The sequence below is a fragment of the Talpa europaea genome (genome assembly GCF_964194135.1).
Source record: "Talpa europaea genome assembly, chromosome: 15".
Taxonomy (NCBI): Eukaryota; Metazoa; Chordata; class Mammalia; order Eulipotyphla; family Talpidae; genus Talpa; species Talpa europaea.
This window is the reverse complement of record NC_140083.1, coordinates 78,035,370-78,057,270: the sequence shown is the minus strand read 5'-3', so window position 1 is coordinate 78,057,270 and position 21,901 is coordinate 78,035,370. Positions and strand designations below refer to the sequence as shown.

General features: G+C 38.2%; 1 protein-coding gene across 3 annotated transcripts in view; it reads left to right on the top strand.

Moving 5' to 3' along the window:
- Nucleotides 1–16,994, top strand: part of TFCP2 (transcription factor CP2) — a gene marked incomplete at both ends in the record, with an annotated part of 38,318 nt that extends 21,324 nt beyond the window's left edge. The window contains 13 exons of one of the 3 annotated variants that reach the window (XM_084255534.1): nucleotides 23–99; nucleotides 1,006–1,111; nucleotides 3,539–3,645; nucleotides 5,118–5,270; nucleotides 6,829–6,939; nucleotides 7,271–7,359; nucleotides 9,428–9,476; nucleotides 9,882–9,975; nucleotides 11,161–11,251; nucleotides 13,727–13,851; nucleotides 14,249–14,391; nucleotides 16,510–16,561; nucleotides 16,960–16,994. In XM_084255534.1, the coding sequence (XP_084111660.1) occupies nucleotides 23–99; nucleotides 1,006–1,111; nucleotides 3,539–3,645; nucleotides 5,118–5,270; nucleotides 6,829–6,939; nucleotides 7,271–7,359; nucleotides 9,428–9,476; nucleotides 9,882–9,975; nucleotides 11,161–11,251; nucleotides 13,727–13,851; nucleotides 14,249–14,391; nucleotides 16,510–16,561; nucleotides 16,960–16,994 (1,232 nt within the window). Of the gene's footprint in view, nucleotides 1–22; nucleotides 100–1,005; nucleotides 1,112–3,538; nucleotides 3,646–5,117; nucleotides 5,271–6,828; nucleotides 6,940–7,270; nucleotides 7,360–9,427; nucleotides 9,477–9,881; nucleotides 9,976–11,160; nucleotides 11,252–13,726; nucleotides 13,852–14,248; nucleotides 14,392–16,509; nucleotides 16,562–16,956 lie in introns of all 3 variants that reach the window. The other 2 variants (XM_084255533.1, XM_084255535.1) reach the window with 2 other exon arrangements.
- Between the last annotated feature and the right edge of the window lie 4,907 nt (nucleotides 16,995–21,901).

Genomic DNA, 21,901 nt, shown 5'->3' with positions numbered 1-21,901 from the left:
TGTCATTATATTTTTCTTCTAGGACAGTCCTATGAAATTCGAATGCTAGATAATAGGAAACTTGGAGAACTTCCAGAAATTAATGGCAAGTTAGTGAAGGTAAAGGAAAATGAGCACAGTATTCCTCTGCACAATATCCTTTCACTGACCCTTTTTGGATACTATTCTTTTGCTAAAAAAAAAGAGATACCAAGGAACTTGATGTTATCGCTCACCTGTCACAACTTGCTGGCACTGTGGTGAACTGATATGTTATTTCTTTGGGATTAGAGTGAGCCTCTCTAGTCACATGGATATTTCAGAGCTATAGAAACAGGCGGCTTACCAACCCATGTCGGGGTAGTCTCTTGGCTCAGTGAAGTGGGTTTTTTTTTCTTTTTTTCAGGTAGAATCAAGTAACTTCTTTCCGTGGTAGCTCCAGCTACCATTGATGAATAACTGCTTTTTTAATCTAGACTTACAGTCATGATTTTAAAAATTCACAACACAGTTGGAACAGAGTTTAGTTAGCAGATATAAAAGAGGAGTAGGAGGGATATTAATAGGTACCTCTACAAAGTAAGTAACCAAAGAAAAGTTGATGGATACAGCCCATACCTGCTTTCAGTATTTATATGTTGTATGGTGAGTTAACAAGCAGGGGACTTGGTAAGTGTTCATATACATATGAAAAGCTGAGCTGGATATTACATGGAAACAGAGCATGTAGAAATGTTTCTAATAGGCATCCCTATGCCTAGTTACCATCAGGATTAATGTTTAAGCCAAATTTTAAATACAGTACCAGTTAACTTTAACTGAGCAATTAAAAAGTTTACCTGGAAATAGAGCTTGATATGGTTTTTTTTTTTTTTTTTTTTTGATATGGTATGGTTTTAGAGTAAAAACATCTTAAGAAAAATGGTTTCAGATTGTGTCTAGGAACCAACAGAGTAATTCCTGCTGGTTTCCCTTTGTGAGCACTGACTTTTTAAGAGATTCTATTGTCTTTTTGCTTCTTTTTAGAGTATATTCCGAGTAGTTTTCCATGACAGACGGCTACAGTACACTGAACACCAGCAACTGGAGGGCTGGAGATGGAACCGACCCGGAGACAGGATCCTTGACATAGGTAAGATAAGAGAATCTGTTGTCCAAGATATGCCTATAGCTGTGGATTGAAAATTGGTTTTTCTTATTTGATATTGTGATTCACAGTGCTGTAGAGGTTCAGATAACATGAATATGGAAGTGGTTATTGACTAAGCATAAGAAATTAACGGTTTGATGAATCAGAGTTGAAGTTAGGGACCTCCCCTGGTGGTGCAGGCGGTTGAGCGCAGCGCTGTGAAACTGTCCACAGCCTCTGCAGCGCTGGTTCAATCCCGGCCGGCCTGCGAGGGTCCCACATGGCATGGCAGACCTCTTCTGTCATGCCCGCTGCTCCCCTCAGCAGTGTATTTTGTCATTCTGCCTGTTCTGCTCCCTGCTCTGTCTCTGGTGAATCCTCTCACCCTCCCACGCATCTGGCCTGTACCCCTGTTCTTGTATAAAATAAATAAATCTTAAAAAAAAAAATTGAAGTTAGAAGTGTAAACAATTAAAATTTATAAAAATTGTGCCCATTACTGCAGGGTGATATTTTAGTTTATTTTTCGCATTTAGCTGTAAAATACGCTTAACGTAAAATTCACCATTTTAACAGTTTTTAAGTAATACAGTCCAGTAGCATAAAGTACATTCACATCACTACCATCACTACCATCCTTTCAGTAAACTCTTTGTTCCTTAAACTATAGCTCCCTATTCCCTCCTCTTCCAACCCCCCTACTTTTTTGTTTGAATTTGACTCCTCTAGGTAATTCATGTAAGTGAAATAATCCATTTTTGTCTTGTGATTGACTTATTTTACTTACCATAAGGGGCAAGCATGTGTCAGAAATTCTTGCGTGTGTCAGAAATTCAAATCATTTGACCAAATATGTGGGGATAGATTCTGGGGTCTCTATTTCATTGATCTTCATGGCTATCTTTATGAAATACCACACTGTTTTGCTAACTGCAATTTTGTAGTTAGTTTTGTAACCAGGAAAAAAGAGATCTCCAACTTTTTTTTTTTTTTTTTTTTTTTCAAAATTGTTTTGGCTATTCAAGACTTTATTTTTTTAAAGGGGAGGCAACTTTATTTTTTTAATAACCTTTTTTTTTTAGATTTATTTATTTATACAAGCACTGGGTACAGTCAGATGTGCGGGGGGTGGGGGGCAGGTGAGAGGATTCACCAGAGACAGAGCGGGGAACAGAACAGGCAGACTGACAGAGGCAGGAGAGGTCTGTGCACCATGTGGGACCCTCGCCGGTAGCCGGGGATTGAACCAGTGCTGCAGAGGCTGCAGGCAGCTTCGCAGCCCAGTGCTCAACCGCTGAGCCACCGGGGAGGCCCTATTCAAGACTTCATATTTTGTTTTGAGTAATATGTAAAAGGGCCAGGTTTTTTCTCATTATGCTGAAAGTTATTTTATTTTACTAGAAGGCCAGATTAATAGTGTGTCTTAGCAAAAGAGATCTGTGATTAGAATCTGTCTCTTGGTTTGAGGTCAGGATTTTTCCCTACTTGGCTTCACAGAGTAGAATTTTATTTTTCTCAAATCATAGGGAGTAGGGGAAGGATTTTTTACACAGATTTAGCTGTTCTTTATGAATGTGCTTTAAATTTGGTATCTGTGTCTTTGATCTCCTATCGGTTATTATCCCCTATTGGACTATAGAGTTGTTATAAATAGCTACCACCAGGTTTATCTGAGAAAACAGTGGTTCTCATATAGATGTCCATTTGATAAATTGACTTCAGGATGAATCCAATTAATTAACACTGTGAAGGGGGACCCACTTACTGCTTTCTTGCTTGAATCATTGAAACTACAATAGTAGTTTAGTTGTAGCATAGTTACAATAATAAGTATTATCAACCTGGCTTTATCTTTCCAGTTTCAATATGAATAGACGTCAAGGGACGATATTTCAAAATATGTCATGTGAAATGGAAAGCAGAGTTCTAAAGTACATTCATTTTTGCTTCCCTCTTGAATATAAGATATGTCATTCCTTCTTAAGGTTATTTGATGACTGTACAAGTTAGCATCAATCCTTATGTTAAATTTTTCCCACTTCTATTTGTGATACAGAGCCTTCTGTCTTTTTCAAATACTCTTTATCCTTCTACAGCAATCCTTTCAGTGTACTTCTGCAGCAACACTAATCTTAAAACTAAGTGAAGCAGATTATAAATTAAAATTTTCATGAGTTAGTGTGAAGATTTAATCTATCTTTAAGTAGAATATTGGCAAATCAATGGGAAGCTGTTTCTAAATTAGCTTAAATTTTAAAACTTAAAACTTTTAGCTCTAATCAAACCACTTTCATTGGCAGAAGAGGTTTGTTTAAGGTGTGATACACAAAAGTCTTGGTAAACAGGGACTGATAATATGGGAATCCATGTTTCCTTATTTAAACACAGTAGCCTTCAAAGTTGTTCAGTACTTACAATTTTGTTTCTCAGATATCCCCATGTCTGTGGGTATAATCGATCCGAGAGCTAATCCAACACAACTAAACACAGTGGAGTTCCTGTGGGACCCTGCAAAAAGGACATCTGTATTTATTCAGGTAAGGCATTGCAGATGAGGTTAAGTTGTGAAGAGCATCTCTTACTACCAGTTTATTTCTTGAAGGATAAAACATGTTAAATTTCAAATCTTACAGGGTTCCAACCTATCAAATGCAGACTTCTCAACATATATCTGAAAGTCATGAGGAGTTTCAGAATTGCTCTCTCCAATTTATTTTTGTTTCCCAAAAATATTTGCTAATGGCAGCATAGTATTTTATTCTTTGGGTGTCCTGTAATTTACCTAATGCTTTTTTAGCATCTAGGTTGTTCTGATTTTTCACTATAATCCATGAAGCTATTTTGAACATCTGCATATTTAGAATTTAATTCACATAGCTGGGGATTATGTCCTTTGGGTAGATTCCTTGAAAATGGTGTCTCCTCTTTCTAAAGTTTTCTTTAAAGCTCAGGAGACTTTTATTTATTTATTTATTTATTTATTTATTTATTTATTTATTATTTATGAATTTTATTTTTATATTCCCCATACAATTGCAGCCCCCCCATTCTGACCCCAATCCCTCCCCTCCCGCCCCCGCCCCCCTAAAAGTGTCTCTGGTTCATAGTTTTTTGTTGATTTTGATTTTCACTTTCTTATAGTTATTCATTTTCCTGGTCCCTTATTTAAGTTTTCTAGATTCCTGCTATGAGTGAGACCATCCAGTATTTTTCTTTTTCTTTTTGGCTTATTTCGCTGAGCATGATCCCTTCCAGCGCCATCCATGTTGCTGCAAGTTGCATGTGTTTATCTTTTTTGAATGCTGAGTAATATTCCATGGTATATATGTACCACATCTTCTTGATCCAGTCATCTATTTTTGGGCATTTGGGTTGTTTCCAAAGCTTAGCTATTGTAAACAGTGCTGCTATAAACATAGGGGTGCAGGTGTTCTTTGGAATTGATGTTTCTGTGTCCTTTGGGTAAATCCCTAGGAGTGGAATTGCTGGATCATATGGAAGCTCTATGTTTAGTAGGTCCAGAAATCTCCACACAGCTCTCCACAGTGGTTGGACCAGTTTGCACTCCCACCAACAGTGCAGAAGAGTTCCTTTTTCTCCACACCCTCGCCAACATTTGTTGTTGCTAGTTTTTTTAATATGTGCCATTCTCACTGGTGTAAGATGGTATCTCATGGTAGTTTTGATTTGCATTTTCAGGAGACTTTTATTAACCGAATTTCTTTTATGTTTACTCTATAGTCTCTGAAACAGTTAATGAATTAATTGTTCACAGCAGCTTTTGTTAGCACTAGATCTATACATTTACTTTACTACATTTGTAAATCATTTAAATTTTCCCCTTTTTTTCTGTTAGCATGCAAACTCATCATGATCAAGGAGAGAATAAAAGCTTTTTTTGTAGGTGTTTATAATGAATTTAAAGTTTTCGTTGTTAGTAATTGCTCACAAAATGTTGCCGGCCGGTTTGGCCACCAGTCCTGAGCACTGGGTGCTATGCTCTCTCCAGGTGCACTGCATCAGCACGGAGTTCACCATGAGGAAACATGGTGGGGAAAAGGGAGTGCCTTTCCGAGTACAGATTGATACCTTCAAGGAGAATGAGAATGGGGAATATACTGAGCACTTACACTCAGCCAGCTGCCAGATCAAAGTCTTCAAGGTATTTCCTGGTCATTGTCTTGACACTTGGACCTTTTCCTTCATCTTTCATTTTTACTGCTAATCACCAAGTCAGAAATTTCACTCATCATTTTTCAAAAACTGTGAAAACTCAGGCCTCCCCTGGAGGTGCAGAGGTTGAGCACTGGGTTGCGAGGCTGCCACAGCTTCTGCAGCGCCATTTCAATCCCCGGCCACTGGCAATGGTCCCACAAAAAAAAAAAAAAAAAAAAAAAAAACCTGAAAACTCAACCTAAGCTGAATCATTGAAGGAACTACTGAGATACCTGGTAAAGAGATTTAACCAGGCTTGGTTATAGGAGAAGAGGAAAAAGGAGCTAGAAACAAAAACATGGATTTTCATTAAAATTTCTTTTTCCTTTTAAAAAAAAGATTTATTTATTTACGCAAGAACTGGGGTACAGGCCAGGTGTGCGGGAGGGTGAGAGGATTCACTGGAGACAAGAGTGGGGAACAGAACAGGCAGACTGACTGAAATACACTGTTGAGGGAAGCAGTGGGCGAGACAGGAGAGGTCTGTAGCGCCATGTGGGCATCTCCCTGGTCAGCTGGGATTGAGCCCACACCACAGAGGCTGTGGACAGCTTCACAGCACATCGCTCCACCACCACCTGTGCCAGGGAGACCCACATTAAAATTTCTTAAAGCCTATTGAAGTTAAAAGCTTTTGTAAAAGCTCACAAAAATTATGGAAAGCTGACAGCTTTGGTTACATTCATACTTAATTATTTCTCTATGTTCCTTATTTTTATCATGTGGTTAGATATATTTTCATTGCAAAAGAATTATTAATACAAAAGTATCCAAAGCATGACACCTTTCACACTGTTACCCTGACCCCCAGACTTTTTCCCAGAAACAACCACTGTGGTAATTTAGTATGCATCCCTTATTCCCCTTCTGTGCTTTTTTATATACATGTGCATAGATATACAGATGTTTTCTTTTCTTTGAAATACAAGTGGGATTTTATTCTATGGATTGTCTTGAGGCTTGCTTTTTTCACTTAACTGTGCTTTGAAGATCTTTCCTTACCAGTAGCTATAAATTTCTTCTTCCACTCTATCAAACTCTTAAATTTCTGTTTTCAAAATGAAAATGATGTGGGCCTCCCTGGTGGTGCAGCGGTTGAGCGTTGGGTTTTGAAGCTGCCTGCAGCCTCTGCAGCGCCGGTTTGATCCCCAGCTGCTCCGCGGCCACTGGAGGAGGGTCCCACATGGCGCACAGACCTCTCCTGCCGCCCGCTGCTCCCCTCAGCAGTGTACTTCGGTCCTTCTGCCTGCTCTGCTCCCCGCTCTGGCTCTGGTGAATTCTCTCACCCTCCCGTGCTTCTGACTGTACCCAGTGCTTGTATGTATGTATGTATGTATGTATGTATAAATAAATAAATAAATAAATCTTTAAAAAATGAAAATGATGCATCTTGTCTTTATGTGATGTGTACACATATTTTTCTTTCACATGTAAGTTTTCAGGAGTAATATTGTTGGGTCAAAGGGTGAATACTTGAATTTAAACTAAAATATTTCTCATTTTAGCCCAAAGGTGCAGACAGAAAGCAAAAAACAGATAGGGAGAAAATGGAGAAACGAACTCCTCACGAAAAGGAGAAATATCAACCTTCCTATGAGACAACTATACTCACAGAGGTAAAAAGCATTCCCTTGGTGGTAATTTCAACCAGTGCTTTTTATTCTTGAAAGAAAAATACAGTCATTTTGCAATATAGAGATATATCAAATCAATGTATTATGAACCTAAAACTAACACAATGTTATATGTCAATTATATTTCAATTTAAAAAAAATCACATCTCACCTAGACAGAATTTGCTTGTCTTGATTATATATTCTATCAGTTGTGGGTGCCTCAGAGGAATTAAGATTTACTAGTCAAGATGTACTATTCTAGTTACAATGTTTTGGTAAAATGTAAGGGCCAAACATACTTTTCAGTGTTTCAATTCTCTTTTGTTTTTAGTGTTCTCCATGGCCTGAGATCACATATGTCAATAATTCCCCATCACCTGGATTTAATAGTTCCCATAGCAGTTTTTCTCTTGGAGAAGGGTAAGTCTGGGAAATGTGTTTGACCTAAATATGTATTCTTTCATTGCCGCTCCATTCACAAGATCTTACCAAGTCACTGTATATTTCTATATAATGTTTTTTTTTTTGTACATTTATTTTATTTATTTATGCATACAAGCACTGGGGTATAGGCCAGAGGTACAGGGGGTGAGAGGATTGACTAGGGACAGAATGGGAAGCAGAACAGGCAGATCTACTGAAATACAGTGTTGAGGGGAGCAGTGGGGGAGACAGGAGAGGTCTGCTGTGCCATGTGGGCCAGCTCCCTGCTTGGGATTGAACTTATGCCACAGTGACTGGTGATAGCTTGATAATGCTGAGACTTTAACCCCTGCTCCATCAGGGGGGCCCTCTATATAAAGTCTTTGATGGCTTTCTATATTAACTGAGAGTTGGATTAACTTCAGGAGAAACTGAAAATTTTTTTATGTAACCCTTTCTCCACCTCCTCTTCTTTTTTTCTCCCATTAAAATATAGTATTTATGGTCAGTTTTTAGTGATTCATGGACTGATTTTCTGGGCTTTTCACTTCTGCCTATTTGCCACTAACCTGTTTGCTGCTAACTATTTCACTTTCTGATCATAATTTCACTGGAGGAGTGGTCATTGGGAATTGAAACAGTTATATAAATATTAAAATCTGTTTTGTTATTTATTAAAAGTGATCTTAATACCTAGTTATTACAAATCTTTGATAATTGGAGAACGAGTGTTAAAGATGATAGCTAACATGAAATCTTACAATTATCTATGGGGGGGTGCAGTTAATTTAGCCTTATTGTCTTTTATTTTCATAAATAATTACAAATTGGTATAGCTACCTACTCCAGTTACAATAAATTGATTTAGCATTTAATACGTACTCCAAAGAGGCCATATTGAAATTTGAAATAGGCTACTAAATTTGTGAGTATATTGGTTGGTTGTAGTGTTTGTTTTTGAAGCTATATATATGTTCTATGTTCAACTACCTTAAGTATTTAATTAATTTAGGTAACATAAATATTCAAAATGTAACAAGAATAAAATAGAAGTTGTAGAAAGAATAGATAACTAGGGCCCTGAAATAAGTAAATTATTTAATTTGAGTGCTGAATTTGAATTTTGCAACTAAGGCAGAAAAGAAGAAAAAGGGTTATTTTGAAAGAAAAAAAAAAATCTTGCCACCCACCTGGAGTATGCAGTTTACTTACAGGCAATTTTAAACCAATGTTGCATTTGAGTCCTGTTTTAAAATTTTATCTCTTCTCCTTGTCGTGGCATCATTAATAGGATGAAATTTTGGTTTCAGAAAATAAGTACTCATTACTGAGGCTAACAGAAAGGGAAGGCTGGGGGCTTGGTAGCCCAGTGGACTGGGATAAAGGTTTATCAGTGCTTTGGCGGTGAGCATGGTGTGATAATACCATGAAAACATTCATTTGTAGGGGTGTAACCTGTACCCTAAAACATACAGTGTAACTAATTAATATTAACTCAATAAATATCATTTTAAAAAAACTATGCACCAGGGGAGAGAGGCATTCTGTAGACCAAAGGAAAGTATGAGGGAAAACCATGGGCATGGAGATAGCCCTTGGATCACAACTTAGGCAGTACTAATTTCTGAAGCAGCTTTTAAAATAATTACTGTGTTTTTTATTATAAAAGTATGTGACCATATTGCAGTGCGTAAATTTTCTAATTTTCCTGTATTAACTGATTATTTTTATACTCTTATTTTGGTTTTCATTCTAATAAATTTCTTCTGTTAAATATTCCATATGCCATTTATCTCATCAGTCCCAACTTACTGAAACGTTGATTTTGTTCAATTTCTCCAATAATAAAAAATACCACAAATAACACAGTTTGTTCCCCTCCCCTAAATAAAGTTTTTATATCAGATGAACAATAATAGAAGTATTGGGTCTAAGAGTTTTTATGAGAGAGCATAGATTCTTTTCAATCTCTAGCTTTAGATGTACAAGGAGGATGGAGAATGAGATGATGATGAACCCTAGTGTGTATCATGGACTCATCCTTTCATTTTAAATGTTTCTTTAGAAATGGTTCACCAAACCACCAGCCAGAGCCACCCCCTCCAGTCACAGATGTAAGTCTGAAGTTAAATGTCAGTTATTTGCAATGTCTAATAATATTTTGATGACTGTCCAATTTAGTAGAAATGCCCAACTTTGAGGAAGTATTACTTGTTCATTCATTAAACAAACATTTGTTGAATTTTGACTGTGAACCAGATACTACGCTAGGGACTAAAGACAGGAAACAAGTAATCAGGACACTTGCATTTAAGGAGCTGACAGTCCAGAGGGGAAAATAAAGATGTGGAATTCCAAGGACAGCTTGCATGGTCAGAGAAGACTGAGGGGGTATAAACAAATGACTTTCAGGCAAACTAGGCCTATTTGAGTGTGGGTATGTTTGGCTGTGTTACCTAATGATGTGAGAGAAAATTCTATATAGTCACCAAAAATAAAAAATGTTTTCTCTCTTTCAGAACCTCTTGCCAACAACCACACCTCAGGAAGCTCAACAGTGGTTGCATCGAAACCGGTTTTCTACCTTCACAAGGCTTTTTACAAACTTCTCAGGTTAAATTTACTTCTTTGCTCCTATCCCCAGCACAGGATATTCCTTGATATTCTAGGGCTTTCTGTCATTCACGTGAAAGGGGGAGCGGGGGGGGGGGGGTGTGTGTGTATGTGAGAGAGAGAGACATCTTACTGAAATTTTCTTTTCTTGAATATTTTATTTATTTTTGCATAGAACTGGGGTGCAGGCCAGAGGTGCGGGGGGTGGGGGTGAAATGAGAGGATTCACCAAAGACAGAGTGGGGAGCAGAATAGGCAGATTGACTGAAATACACTGCTAAGGGGAGCAGCGGGCAAGATAGGAGGGGTCTGCTGCGCCATATGTGGGTTAGCTTCCTGGCCGGGGATCAAACTCAGACTATTGCAGTGGGCCTTCAAGATGGTAGCGCTGAGACCTAACCCTTATGCCACCAGGGAGGCCCTTAGTGAAATTTTCTGATTAAATGAGTGTCACAGAACTCTTTATACTTTCTCACCAGCTGCAACTGCTACAAAATACTTTAAAAAAAAAAAAAAAGACCTCTTAGTTTAAATTCACTTTGATTAAAATACTTATTCTATATAACACTTAAGAATGTGTATTTCATATAATATTTAGTAAGGAACATTTTCAGGTATTCTGAAATTTTCCCTTGTAACACATTATGTTCTATTTGTACATTTGACTTTTATTTAGCTCCTTCTGTATACTCTATGTGGTTGGTTGGAATACACAAATGGAATGACATAGTTCCTGATCAGTCATCATCTAATATTAAAAAACAATCCAAATCAAATCAAAATATCACTGCCCCAAAAGGTAAATGAGTAGTTGTAATACAGTAGGGAACACGTGTGATGTGTAAGTTGAATCTTGAATGATGAGGCGGGATCTGTTTGACAGATAGTGGAAGGATAGTTTAGACAGGAGAACAGCTTACTCGTTAAGAAGACATCAGAATGGTGAAATAATAGGGTTAAGTGCAGTAGTTAATTTGAATGGAAATTGAGATGAGAAAGGATGCAGGGACCAGGACACTGTAGGGGAGGGGGGGGGTTAGTGGGGTAGGGAGGGAGGGCCTTATACACCATGCAGAAGAGTATGGGCTGTAACCTACTAGTAATGGGTGTCCTTGAAGTAGATCCCATTTTAATAATCATTAACAAGAGAATCTTGCCTTTATCACCCATTTTTCTATTTTCTAGGAGCAGATTTATTGAAACTAACTAGAGATGATGTAATTCAGATCTGTGGTCCTGCGGATGGAATCAGACTTTTTAATGCATTAAAAGGCCGGTATGTAATTAGTGTCTAAAATACCAATGAGGTTGGATTTCAAATGGAACTCTTCATAATATTCTTTGCATAGCTAAGTTCATCTTGTCAAAGCATTCTTTTTGAATGCCAATGTGTACCAAATGAGCAAAGATAAAAAATATCCTTTCCTACATTTGATTCAAGGCATTCCCCATGATATCCCATTTTTCATTTCCAGGTAGTTTTTTCATTCAATAAAAATTTAAAAAATATTCAATAAACATTCTTCTTTTTTTTTTTTTTTTTGGTGGGACACTTGCCGGCAGCCAGGGAATGAACCGGCGCTGCAGAGGCTGCGGGCACCCTCGCAGCCCAGTGCTCAACTGCTGCGCCACCAGGGGAGGCCCAATAAATATTCTTTTGTGAGCCAGGAACTACTATAGGCTTAGGGGATGCAATTGTGAGCAAAAAAAGACAGGGTACCCATTATTGTGGAGTTATCTTTATAATGGGGAGAAAGACAAAAATATAAACAGTGTTTTGGGTAGTGATAGGTGCTTTGAAGGAAAACAAAACAAAAATAAGGTTGTGGTTTATTGAGTACACTGAATATAGTCAGGAAAGACCTCTGAGGAGGGGAGTACTTAAACTGAATTATGAGAATGATTGGAATATGGGTTATGTGAAGTGTGTCCTGGGCAGAACAATGGGTACAAAGGCCCAGAGTCAGTTTTAACTGGAGAAGGGGTCATTCTTAAATTTGCATAGAAATTGTTTAAGTGTCTACTTAGAAATATTACCTGTAATACAGAATGCTTTGTAGTTCCTACTTGTGATTTACAATTTCAAATAGGTAGTCGTAATACTGATGACAAACACATGTAAGTCAGTGCCATAGAATCGCATCAATGACTAATGAAACATTGCGAAGTGTGTATATTTGTGTATATCACAAATACTGAATCAGGTTGGCTGTAATCTTAGAAAGTTTGAAGGAAAATGGTGAATTTCAGGGGTTGGCTGGGGGATTGGAGAATAAATTCTGTGGGTGTGTGCACACAACATGTCATAACTGGCATTTATTGAGGAAGACGAAGGTCAAACTCCTTACAACCCCCATCCTACCAGGGAACAAATTCCAATAACAAAAAAATAAGCATTCTAAGGGCAACATTTACGTGTCCCAGAATCTTTCTTTTTTTTAAGTGTTTAAAGGGAGTTTAGAGGGCCTCCCCTGTGGCTCAGCGGTTGAGCACTGGGTTGCGAAGCTGCCCGCAGCCTCTGTAGCACCAGTTCGATCCCTGGCTGCTCCCCGGCCACCAGAGGAGGGTCCCACATGGCGCGCAGACCTCTCCTGCCGCCCGCTGCTCCTCTTAGCAGTGTCCTTTGGTCCTTCTGCCTGCTCTGCTCTCCGCTCTGGCTCTGGTGAATTCTCTCACCCTCCCGCGCTTCTGACTGTACCCAGTGCTTGTATAAATAAATAAATAAATAGATAAATAGATAAATAAATAAATAAATAAATAAATCTTTAAAAAAATAAAGGGAGTTTAGAAATGGGAAGGAATGAGGTGATCAGATGAATAATTGGATACTGTTGTCTAAAAGATGTGAACAGAAAGAAGTCTTAGACTACTTAGGAGAATGTAATGAGGAAAATAAGATTCTCTGGTTCACTGTTTTGGCACGCTTAAGAAAAAGGCATATCTTGAACCTGATTCATAAAACAGTGGATCACACATTCTGAATATTTGTAACCTTTACACTGAAGGTCAAATGATGGTAGTGGCCACATGTGAGTGAGTGACAGTCAAGGTCAGCTGACTGTGGTTTTTAAGAGTGATGGCCAGCTCTGAATTTTTTTAAGGAAAGGCAGAAATTCAGAGGTTTATATGATACCTTCTACTAGATACAATTCAGTTTAAAGAAAAAAACAAAACTTAATATTCACTGGCTGGGAACTAATAAAACATAGCAAATGAGGGCCTCCCTGGCAGTGCAGGCAGTTGAGCACAGTACTGTGAAGCTGTCCGCAGCCTCTGCGGCATGGGTTTGATCCGGCCAGCCAGGGAGAAATTCACATGGCGCAGCAGACCTCTCCTGTCTCGCCCACTGCTCCCCTCAGCAGTGTATTTCGTCAGTCTGCCTGTTCTGTTCCCCGCTCTGTCTCTGGTGAATCCTCTCACCCTCCCGCACATCTGGCCTGAGCCCCAGCTCTTGTATGCATAGATAAATAAATATTTTTTTAAAAAAGAAATGCATATTGGGCTTCCCCTGGTGGCGCAGCGGTTGAGCGCTGGGCTGCGAGGCTGCCCGCAGCCTCTGCAGCGCTGGTTCATTCCCCGGCCACCGGCGAGGGTCCCACAAAAAATAAATAAATAACATAGCAGATGAGCTGTCCATGGACTGCTAGTATTCAGCCCCTGCTCTGTGGCATTAACGTAGACATATAATTTCTTCTTTAAAATTTGTTTACCATGAAAACTGTAAGACTAACAACCTTTTTTCCCTCCTCAGGATGGTGCGGCCACGACTGACCATTTATGTTTGTCAAGAGTCCTTGCAGTTGAGGGAGCAGCAGCAACAGCAGCAGCAACAGCAGCAGAAGCATGAGGATGGAGACTCAAATGGTACTTTCTTCGGTAGGTCGTTTTGGATGGGCCAAATGTGAAGAGATGACTTCTGAGCATGCGTGTTGGCAATTTACCAAAAGCACATTTAGCATTTGCTAGAGGCAAAGGTGATTGCTAATGTATATTGGAGTTCCTAATATATGCCAGGCACTCTTCTCAAGCACTTTTACATACTTTAATTTTTTGCAACAAATATCTCTTCTTTGCAGTAGATGTTATTATTATTACCAATATTTAGATGAGGAAAATGAGGCTGTGTTAAGTAACTTGCTAGCAAATGGTAGAGTTAGGATTTGAATTCAGGCAGTCTGACTGAGCCCTTCAGAAAAGTGGATGTTGCTGGTGCTCAGATTAACTAAGAGCAAAGGAGCTTTGTATTGACTGTCTTTCCTTTGTCCTTTTGCAGTGTATCATGCCATCTATCTAGAAGAATTGACTGCTATTGAATTGACAGAGAAAATTGCACAGCTTTTCAGTATCTCGCCTCACCAGATCAGCCAGATCTACAAGCAGGGACCAACAGGAATCCATGTGCTCATCAGTGATGAGGTACTTTTTCAGGCGACAATACGTTTGTCAAGGCACATGGCAAGAGTGAGAATAGTTCTACTAAGGCAGAGTGCTGTTTTTCTAGATCACAGATTTTCAAGTGTTTTGCTTGCCCTACTTCCTAAAATAATTTTACAACACCATGTATCCCCTTGCACATTATTAGTTGACTTAATACTTTTTGTTTTCTGCTTAAATAATTGAAAAAGTTGTAATTTCTGGGAATATTGTATGACATTTAGGGCCTCCCCAGTGGCGCAGCGGTTGAGCGCTGGGTTGCGAAGCTGCCCACAGGCTCTGCAGCGCCGGTTTGATCCCCGGCCACCGGGTGAGGGTCCCACATGGTGCACAGACCTCCCCTGCCGCCCGCTGCTCCCCTCAGCAGTGTATTTCGTCAGTCTGCCTCCTGTGCTCTCAGCTCTGACTCTGGTGAATTCTCTCACCCTCCCACGCTTCTGACTACCCAGTGCTTGTATAAATAAATAAATCTTTAAAAAATATATATATTGTATGACATTTAAAAATGTCATATACTTTCTACCTATATACAAGAGTTATTTAACACTATTATCATCCATTGAAAAGAAAATATATTAATGTACTTTTCTTTAACAGAATTTTATATCATTCTTTGTGTCCTTGAATACATGTTTCCATTCATCCTCCACATAGAATTTTGCCTCACCCTACCTTTTCTGCTTGAACATCTTTTGTTAATTATCCTACCATATTTCTTTGAAACGAAAATTTATTTCAGCTAAAAAACTTGTTTCAATAAAAAATTTGATCAGTTATTCTGAATAGAATTATCACCGTAATGTTACAATCAATTAAGACAACATGTATTACATATTTTGTAAAGTAATTATTAGACATTAAGAAAAGTATTTCTTGCTCTGAAACCTGACGGTCCTTGGACCAGCAAATGACTGCATACACTCTGCCTGCAGGGGTGGTCAGGGACCTGGCACCGTCTTTGAGTGGCAAGAAGGAGCAGTTGATGTCTTTGCTGGAACAGCTGGAGGCCTTATCTAAGGTTCCTACAGAAATGCTGGCAATTTTGAGAAACTAAAAGTTGTTACAACCTAGAGGAGAAACCAAGTACTAGCTTTTTTAGTTCACATAGATGGGGGATTTCAGGAACTGATGAAACTGGCACTAATTCAGGGAAGAATCCATCATGAAATGCAAGTTTTAGACAAGAGGTAAAGGAGAGCACAGTGATATTCAGGACTGCAAAAACAGTTAAAGGAAGCAGAAATGCTCCCAACAGCTATTTCCCAAATGAAGGAAAAACTCAAAGAAAAAGTAAGGAAGGGTGTTGTCTCCTCTGAAGAAATAGTGAAGTATGCATATAGGATTAGTGAAGATATTCTGTGTGTGTCGCACTGACCTAGGCTTCAGGGGACCCACAGAGGCCATATCCAACTTAGCGATGAGAAATGGATTATTGGATCAAATGAGCAGTCCTTCCTATAATGGTATGAAGGGTCATTTGCCAGGGATGCACTTGTGGCAGGCAGACCGCCAGATATCCTTGTTCCACAGTGTCCAAAAATTATACAGTGATGTTATAAAAAAGTATTTTGAATCTCCAGTCACTTGACAATCTGATTAGGTCACTCTTTAATTCTGATGAAAGGAAACCACGTGACTCACACGAGTTTGTTGTCCAGTAATCAGAGTTCACATTTGCATTTACACTTTGGCATCCTAGAGCCTTTAATACTCCAGGGCAGTGTATCTTAGTAGGATTCCAAGAAGGTGAGACTCAATGCCTTTATTTCGTAAACTGGGAAAAGGTGTTTGAGAAGGGAAAGTGGCAAAGGAAATCTGAACAGGTGGTTTTAGGAAAGAATGCATATGGGAATTGAGGACCTAGAAGTCAGTTTTCCATGTAGTTCTATAATGTCTGTAACCCTTGGAAAATATTGGGATTAACCCAGAAATACTACAATTTAAAAATCATTGTTTTAGTCTGCTTAGTTTTTTAAACCTAAAGATTAAGCGAATGATAATATAACAAGACAAAGGATTGTTTTTATTTCAATCTAATGTCAAAATAGATACAACAAACCAAAGTTTCTAATAATCAGCAGATTTTCTTGCATTTTGCAGATGATACAAAACTTTCAGGAAGAAGCTTGTTTTATTCTGGACACAATGAAAGGTAATACAATAGTAAAACAAATGCTTTTCTATAAGGCATTTAAGAGCTTTTTAAATATTTCTTTGTGAAAAAAAGGGAAGTATCAACTACCTTATCTGAAGTAGAAAAAGTGACATTAGAGATCGTTTCTCTGTATGAATTCTTCTACTCTGCCATTATCAGAGTAGAAGTGTAAGTGATGACTCTGTCATTCTGTTCCCCCTTCCTTGGAGAGATGAGGAAATTGAGTCATGTTTTATAATATGTATTGATTATATGTCCTGTGATAATTAATAGGCATACTGTCCTTTGCCCTGCTGTATTTTTTTTCCTTCTCAAAAGAACCTTACCATTCTTTTTTCTCCTATGTTGTAGAGGTAACTGAAGATTTTTTTTTCTCTCTCTCTCTTTTACAGCAGAAACCAATGATAGCTATCATATCATACTGAAGTAGTTGTGGGGCCTTCAATCCTCAGTGGCTTCTGCTTCCTTCACCTCTTGGAAACTTCCCTCTCTTGGAAGGGGTGAAAATGGAAATATGAAGGTCTGCAGGAACCTGACTCATCTGACTATGTGTGGGGAGTCCAGGCGGTGGAGGCAGAATCCCAGCCATTTGTGTTGATGCACGCTCTTGTAGCACACAGATTACTACCCAACATGCATTTCTGCAGCTATTTCTTGGTTAAAATTTCTGGACCCTGTCATTGTTGAATATTATTAGAAACTACATACCATCTAGGCTGTATGTAGGGCGTGATAATGAGAATTGTGTGATATTTAATGGAAAGATGTTAAATTTTTGTAATATGGAGCCATGTAATTTTTTCTAATATAAAAGTAAACACCTATATTCCTAAGACTAGATCCTCAATCTCTTTTTGCATCACACTTAGTGGCTTTTTGCCACAATTGGGCCCTGAAAACCTCATGAAAGGAAAAATTTGTTCCCCTTTAATATTTTAGCTTACATTTATTGAGCATTTACTTGTGCCGAACAGATCAATTCTTTAAATGGATTATCTTGTTTAAATCTCAATAATCCCAGATTAAGTAGGTAATGTTGATCCCTAATTGAAGATAAGGGACTAGAGACACATAGTGGCTAAGTTCTTGCTAAGTAATAGGTAGGCAACCAGGAGGTAGTGGCGCTGAAATCCAAACCCAAGCTGTCCGGCTCTTGATAACCACCACCCTTCACTGCAGCCCCCCTGCTTGCCATCCTTTCTTACTGTGGCTCTTCTTGTTAACAGGCGATAACTGATAAACATTGAGAAATCAACCACTGAAAGGGATAAACCTAGTGATGAATGCATCAAAGGCGACACAAAATAAAAGCGTAGATGCTTTTTAAGCATCATCAGTTATCTGATTTATAGAATCTGAGGTGGTGAAAACTAGGGCTTATCTGTAACTCCTAAAATTCATTGTTCTTGAATGATATCAAACTATTGAGTTTGGCTAACATCTGCTTTCTGATTATACGTTCTACATCTTACTTCTTGCAGTGTTCTTTTATATAACCATTATAAGAAGTTCATTCCAATCCCATTCATACTTTTAGATATTTTAAATTTTTTCTTTAGAGAGAGAGAGTGTGCGTGTGTGTATGTGTGTAAAAGACTAGGGGTCCTCTTTTTTTTTTTCATATGTACAGTTTTATCCAGAAATCTCTTTACACATTATGTTGAAGTGAAAAAAGATAATGTTCGGAGATTCTGTATTGGGCTTGGATGTGTGTGTGTTTAAAGCATTTGATAAAGTTTAAATGTTTTTATACAGAGATTTTTGTTCATTAAAATCAACCGGCAATATGGTCTGATTTCTTTCAGTTTGAAACAAATTGAAAACTTTGAAACCAGAAAATCAAGTCAAATGACCTGGGCAACTTGACACATAGGCCAAAATACTTTTTTAGGGAATGATTACCAGATGTCCCAGCTGTGGGGGGATATTTCTAGTTGTGTTGTGTTTTTAGGACTGGTTCTCTGCTTCTGGGAAGTCAGTTCTCTTCTTAGCAGGCTGCTACTGGGTTGGGTTTTTTTTCTTCTTATTCTATCTGAATGCTAGGCTGAGAGGATTTGACTAGATCACTGTTAAGGTCCCTTCTAAATTTGAAACTGGTTCTTGTTTACTGCAAATGATACACACAGTGCTATTAATATATTTACTATAAATTATACTTACTAAGTTTTACTTGGAGTTGGGTTTTTTTAAGAGTAATCTTCAAATTGATAGAGATGTATTTATATGACTTTGTAATTACAGATCCTTAAATTATCCAGAAATTCTCTTAGACTTTCTTTAATTCCAAAAAGAATACTTATAGTGCCAAAGCTGTATAATTTATAAAAATTGGTATTGTGTTAGAATATTTTGATTATTCAACTTTCTTTAAAAAACTGAATCTTCCTCTCAAGTAAATGTAAATTTAAATTATCTTTTTCATTATGAAAGTAATACCTAAAGTGATAGATTCAAACAATAAAGAAGGGTATAACTTTTTCTACTGACCTCCTACTCCTATTGCAAAAAATTTATCTCACTCTCGGGCTCATGTTACACTAATGATCTGCAAGTTTTCTTTTGAAATTTTGAATGTCCTCCTATATTAGAATGTATAGTTATACATCATTCTCTTTTTTTTTTTTAAAATAACCATTCCTCATGGATGCAATTTAGGTTAAGTCATTTTGAACATGCATCCTTGTAAGTTTTTTGCTTGTATCTGTAAAATATATTCCTAGAAGTAAAATTTGCTAATTTCATCTTTTTTAGAATGTGACAGTTGATATTTAAAATAAAATACAAAATACATGATTAAATGTTTCTCTTACTGTGAAGGTATATGAAGGTGAGAATAGTTAGATTTTAGACCCTCCTGAGAACTGCAACAGCATCCTATATGACAGGACTGTATAGTCTCTTGGAAGTGTAATAGGTCCCATTTAGGAGAATCTGATGTATAAAGATCTGCTCATTAAAAGGGAGTTATTGGGAAATTAAGGGAGTGGTGGAATCATGGCAGGACTCTAAAAATGAAGTATTAGTCACGACATGAAATGTGGCTATTAAGTTATAAGAATGTCCAATATGTCCAATGAAGTTTGCCTATATGAGTGATTTATTTAAGAAGCCATTTAAAGGGGGGAAGAAAAGGAGTTGGTCATATTGTCTAGGAGATTACAGTACAACAGACACAAGACAAATGAGAAATGGGGCAGGTGTTCTGATTCCTGGGGATCTTGGGCACAGTCAGGCACTGCCTATGTTGAGCATGATCTCCCACTAAGGTGGAGGCACATGCAGAAGCTTGGCAAAGGGAACTAAGCTATTTCTAATTTATGCCTGATGAATGTTCTGGAAACCCTTTGTACCTCCAAGGACTCTGAGAAAGTCTTTTGTATAAGGTTGCTGTGGAGATTTGGGCTGTCTTACAACTACCATGAGGAATTAAATGAAACTTCAGCATTCAGTTTTGAAAGTAACACAAATTTTGGTGCAAACCTTTGACATCAGAGCTGAGCTGCTTCCCTCTTCCCTGTAGCTTTTGTCTCCAGCTAGTACCTAACAATTCCACAGAGCTTGGGGCCCAAAAGATGAAGTTGAGCGATATTTTATCAGTTTATTGAATCATTACTCAGCTTCCTGGGCCAAGGGTAGTTCCTTTATAGGAATGTGTAGTGGCTTCTTGGTCCCAGGTGAGAATTCCATTCCCAACAAAATGGCACAAATGTCCCCCAAGCCACATCATTTATATACTAATTCTTACAGAATAATCCTACATAATTCTGCTTTTTTTTTATAGAGGCGTGTTATTTATTTATTTGTTTGTTTGTTTGTTTGTTTGTTTATACATGCATTGGGTACAGTCAGAAGCGCGGGAGAGTGAGAGAATTCACCAGAGCCAGAGCGGGGAGCAGAGCAGGCAAAGGACCGAAGCACACTGCTGAGGGGAGCAGCGGGCGGCAGGGGAGGTCTGCGCGCCATGTGGGACCCTCCTCCGGTGGCCGGGGAGCAGCTGGGGATCAAACCCGTGCCGCAGAGGCCGCGGGCAGCTTCACAACCCAGCGCTCAACCGCTGCGCCACCGGGGAGGCCCTGCTTTTTTTTTTTTTTTAAGATATATTTATTTTTATACAAGAGCTGGGGTACAGGCCAGAATTGTGGGGCGTGAGAGGATTCACCAGAGACAGAGTGGGGAGCAGAACAGGCAGATCTACTGAAATACACTGCTGTGGGGAGCCAGGAGCAAGCCAGGAGAGGTCTGCTGCACCATGTAGGTTAGCATCCATGCTGGGGATTGAACTCATGCCACAGTGGCTGGCGATAGTTTGATAGCACTTAGACTTTAACCCCTGTGCCACAAGGGAGGGCCAACCTTTTACTTTTTCAATAGATATAGATCAATTTGTGAATATCCTTTTGAAACTCCTTGATAACATCCATGTAGTTTCTGCATTGTTTGTACTCTTCAATTGCTATGGCTCTCCCTTTCCAGATTTTCACACATTGCCCTCTTGGTGTGTGGAATTAGTCATGAAGAACTAATTTGACTTGAGCTATATTATAATTAAATATAAATTACAATTAAATGTCAACATGCAACTTCAGGACAACATCTATAGGTTCTGTATCAGAAAAGTAAATACAGTACCTTAGATTTTTAACTCTTTTTCTTTAAGAAGCTTGCCTCATAGTATTATTTTTTACCTCCTCACCTGCCAGTGCATTATTGTTTCTTTTGGTGTTTAAATCCCAGATCTTAATTTTTTTTTTTTTCTTTTTTCCTCCCCCCCACCTCTTAATCTTTTTTGCTAGAATAGACCCTGGACCATATAATCTCTTAAATTTCAAATTTCTCATTTTAAGAAGGAGATAATACTGAATTGATAGGTTTGTTGGAAAGTTTAAAAAGGATAACGAGTATAAAACAGTTTTATTTTGTACTTAATACACTTAACTCAGTTGTTCAATAAACTTACGATATTATTGATTGCAATACAGATATGTAAACACTACCCAGGACCTGAAAACTCACTTTTGGTTGTCATTTGTGACTGCTGTTTTTTATCATATTTTTTCTACCTATCCCGCTTTAGCTTTTTTATTCCTAAAACAAACCACACATCTGTGATTTGTATATTCTTAGCTAATCCATACAGCTAAGAATACATAGCAGTTTCTCAATAATGTAGTCTCATTCAACATCATTTCATTATAATGCTGATGAGAAAAAAAAAAACAATCCTGGCAGACTTAGAATGAAACAACATTGAGGATCTTCTTTCATTATACTTTGTTTTGTTTCCTAGAACCTATTGACCACCGAAAGGACTGACTATACATAGGTCTGAAACAAAGT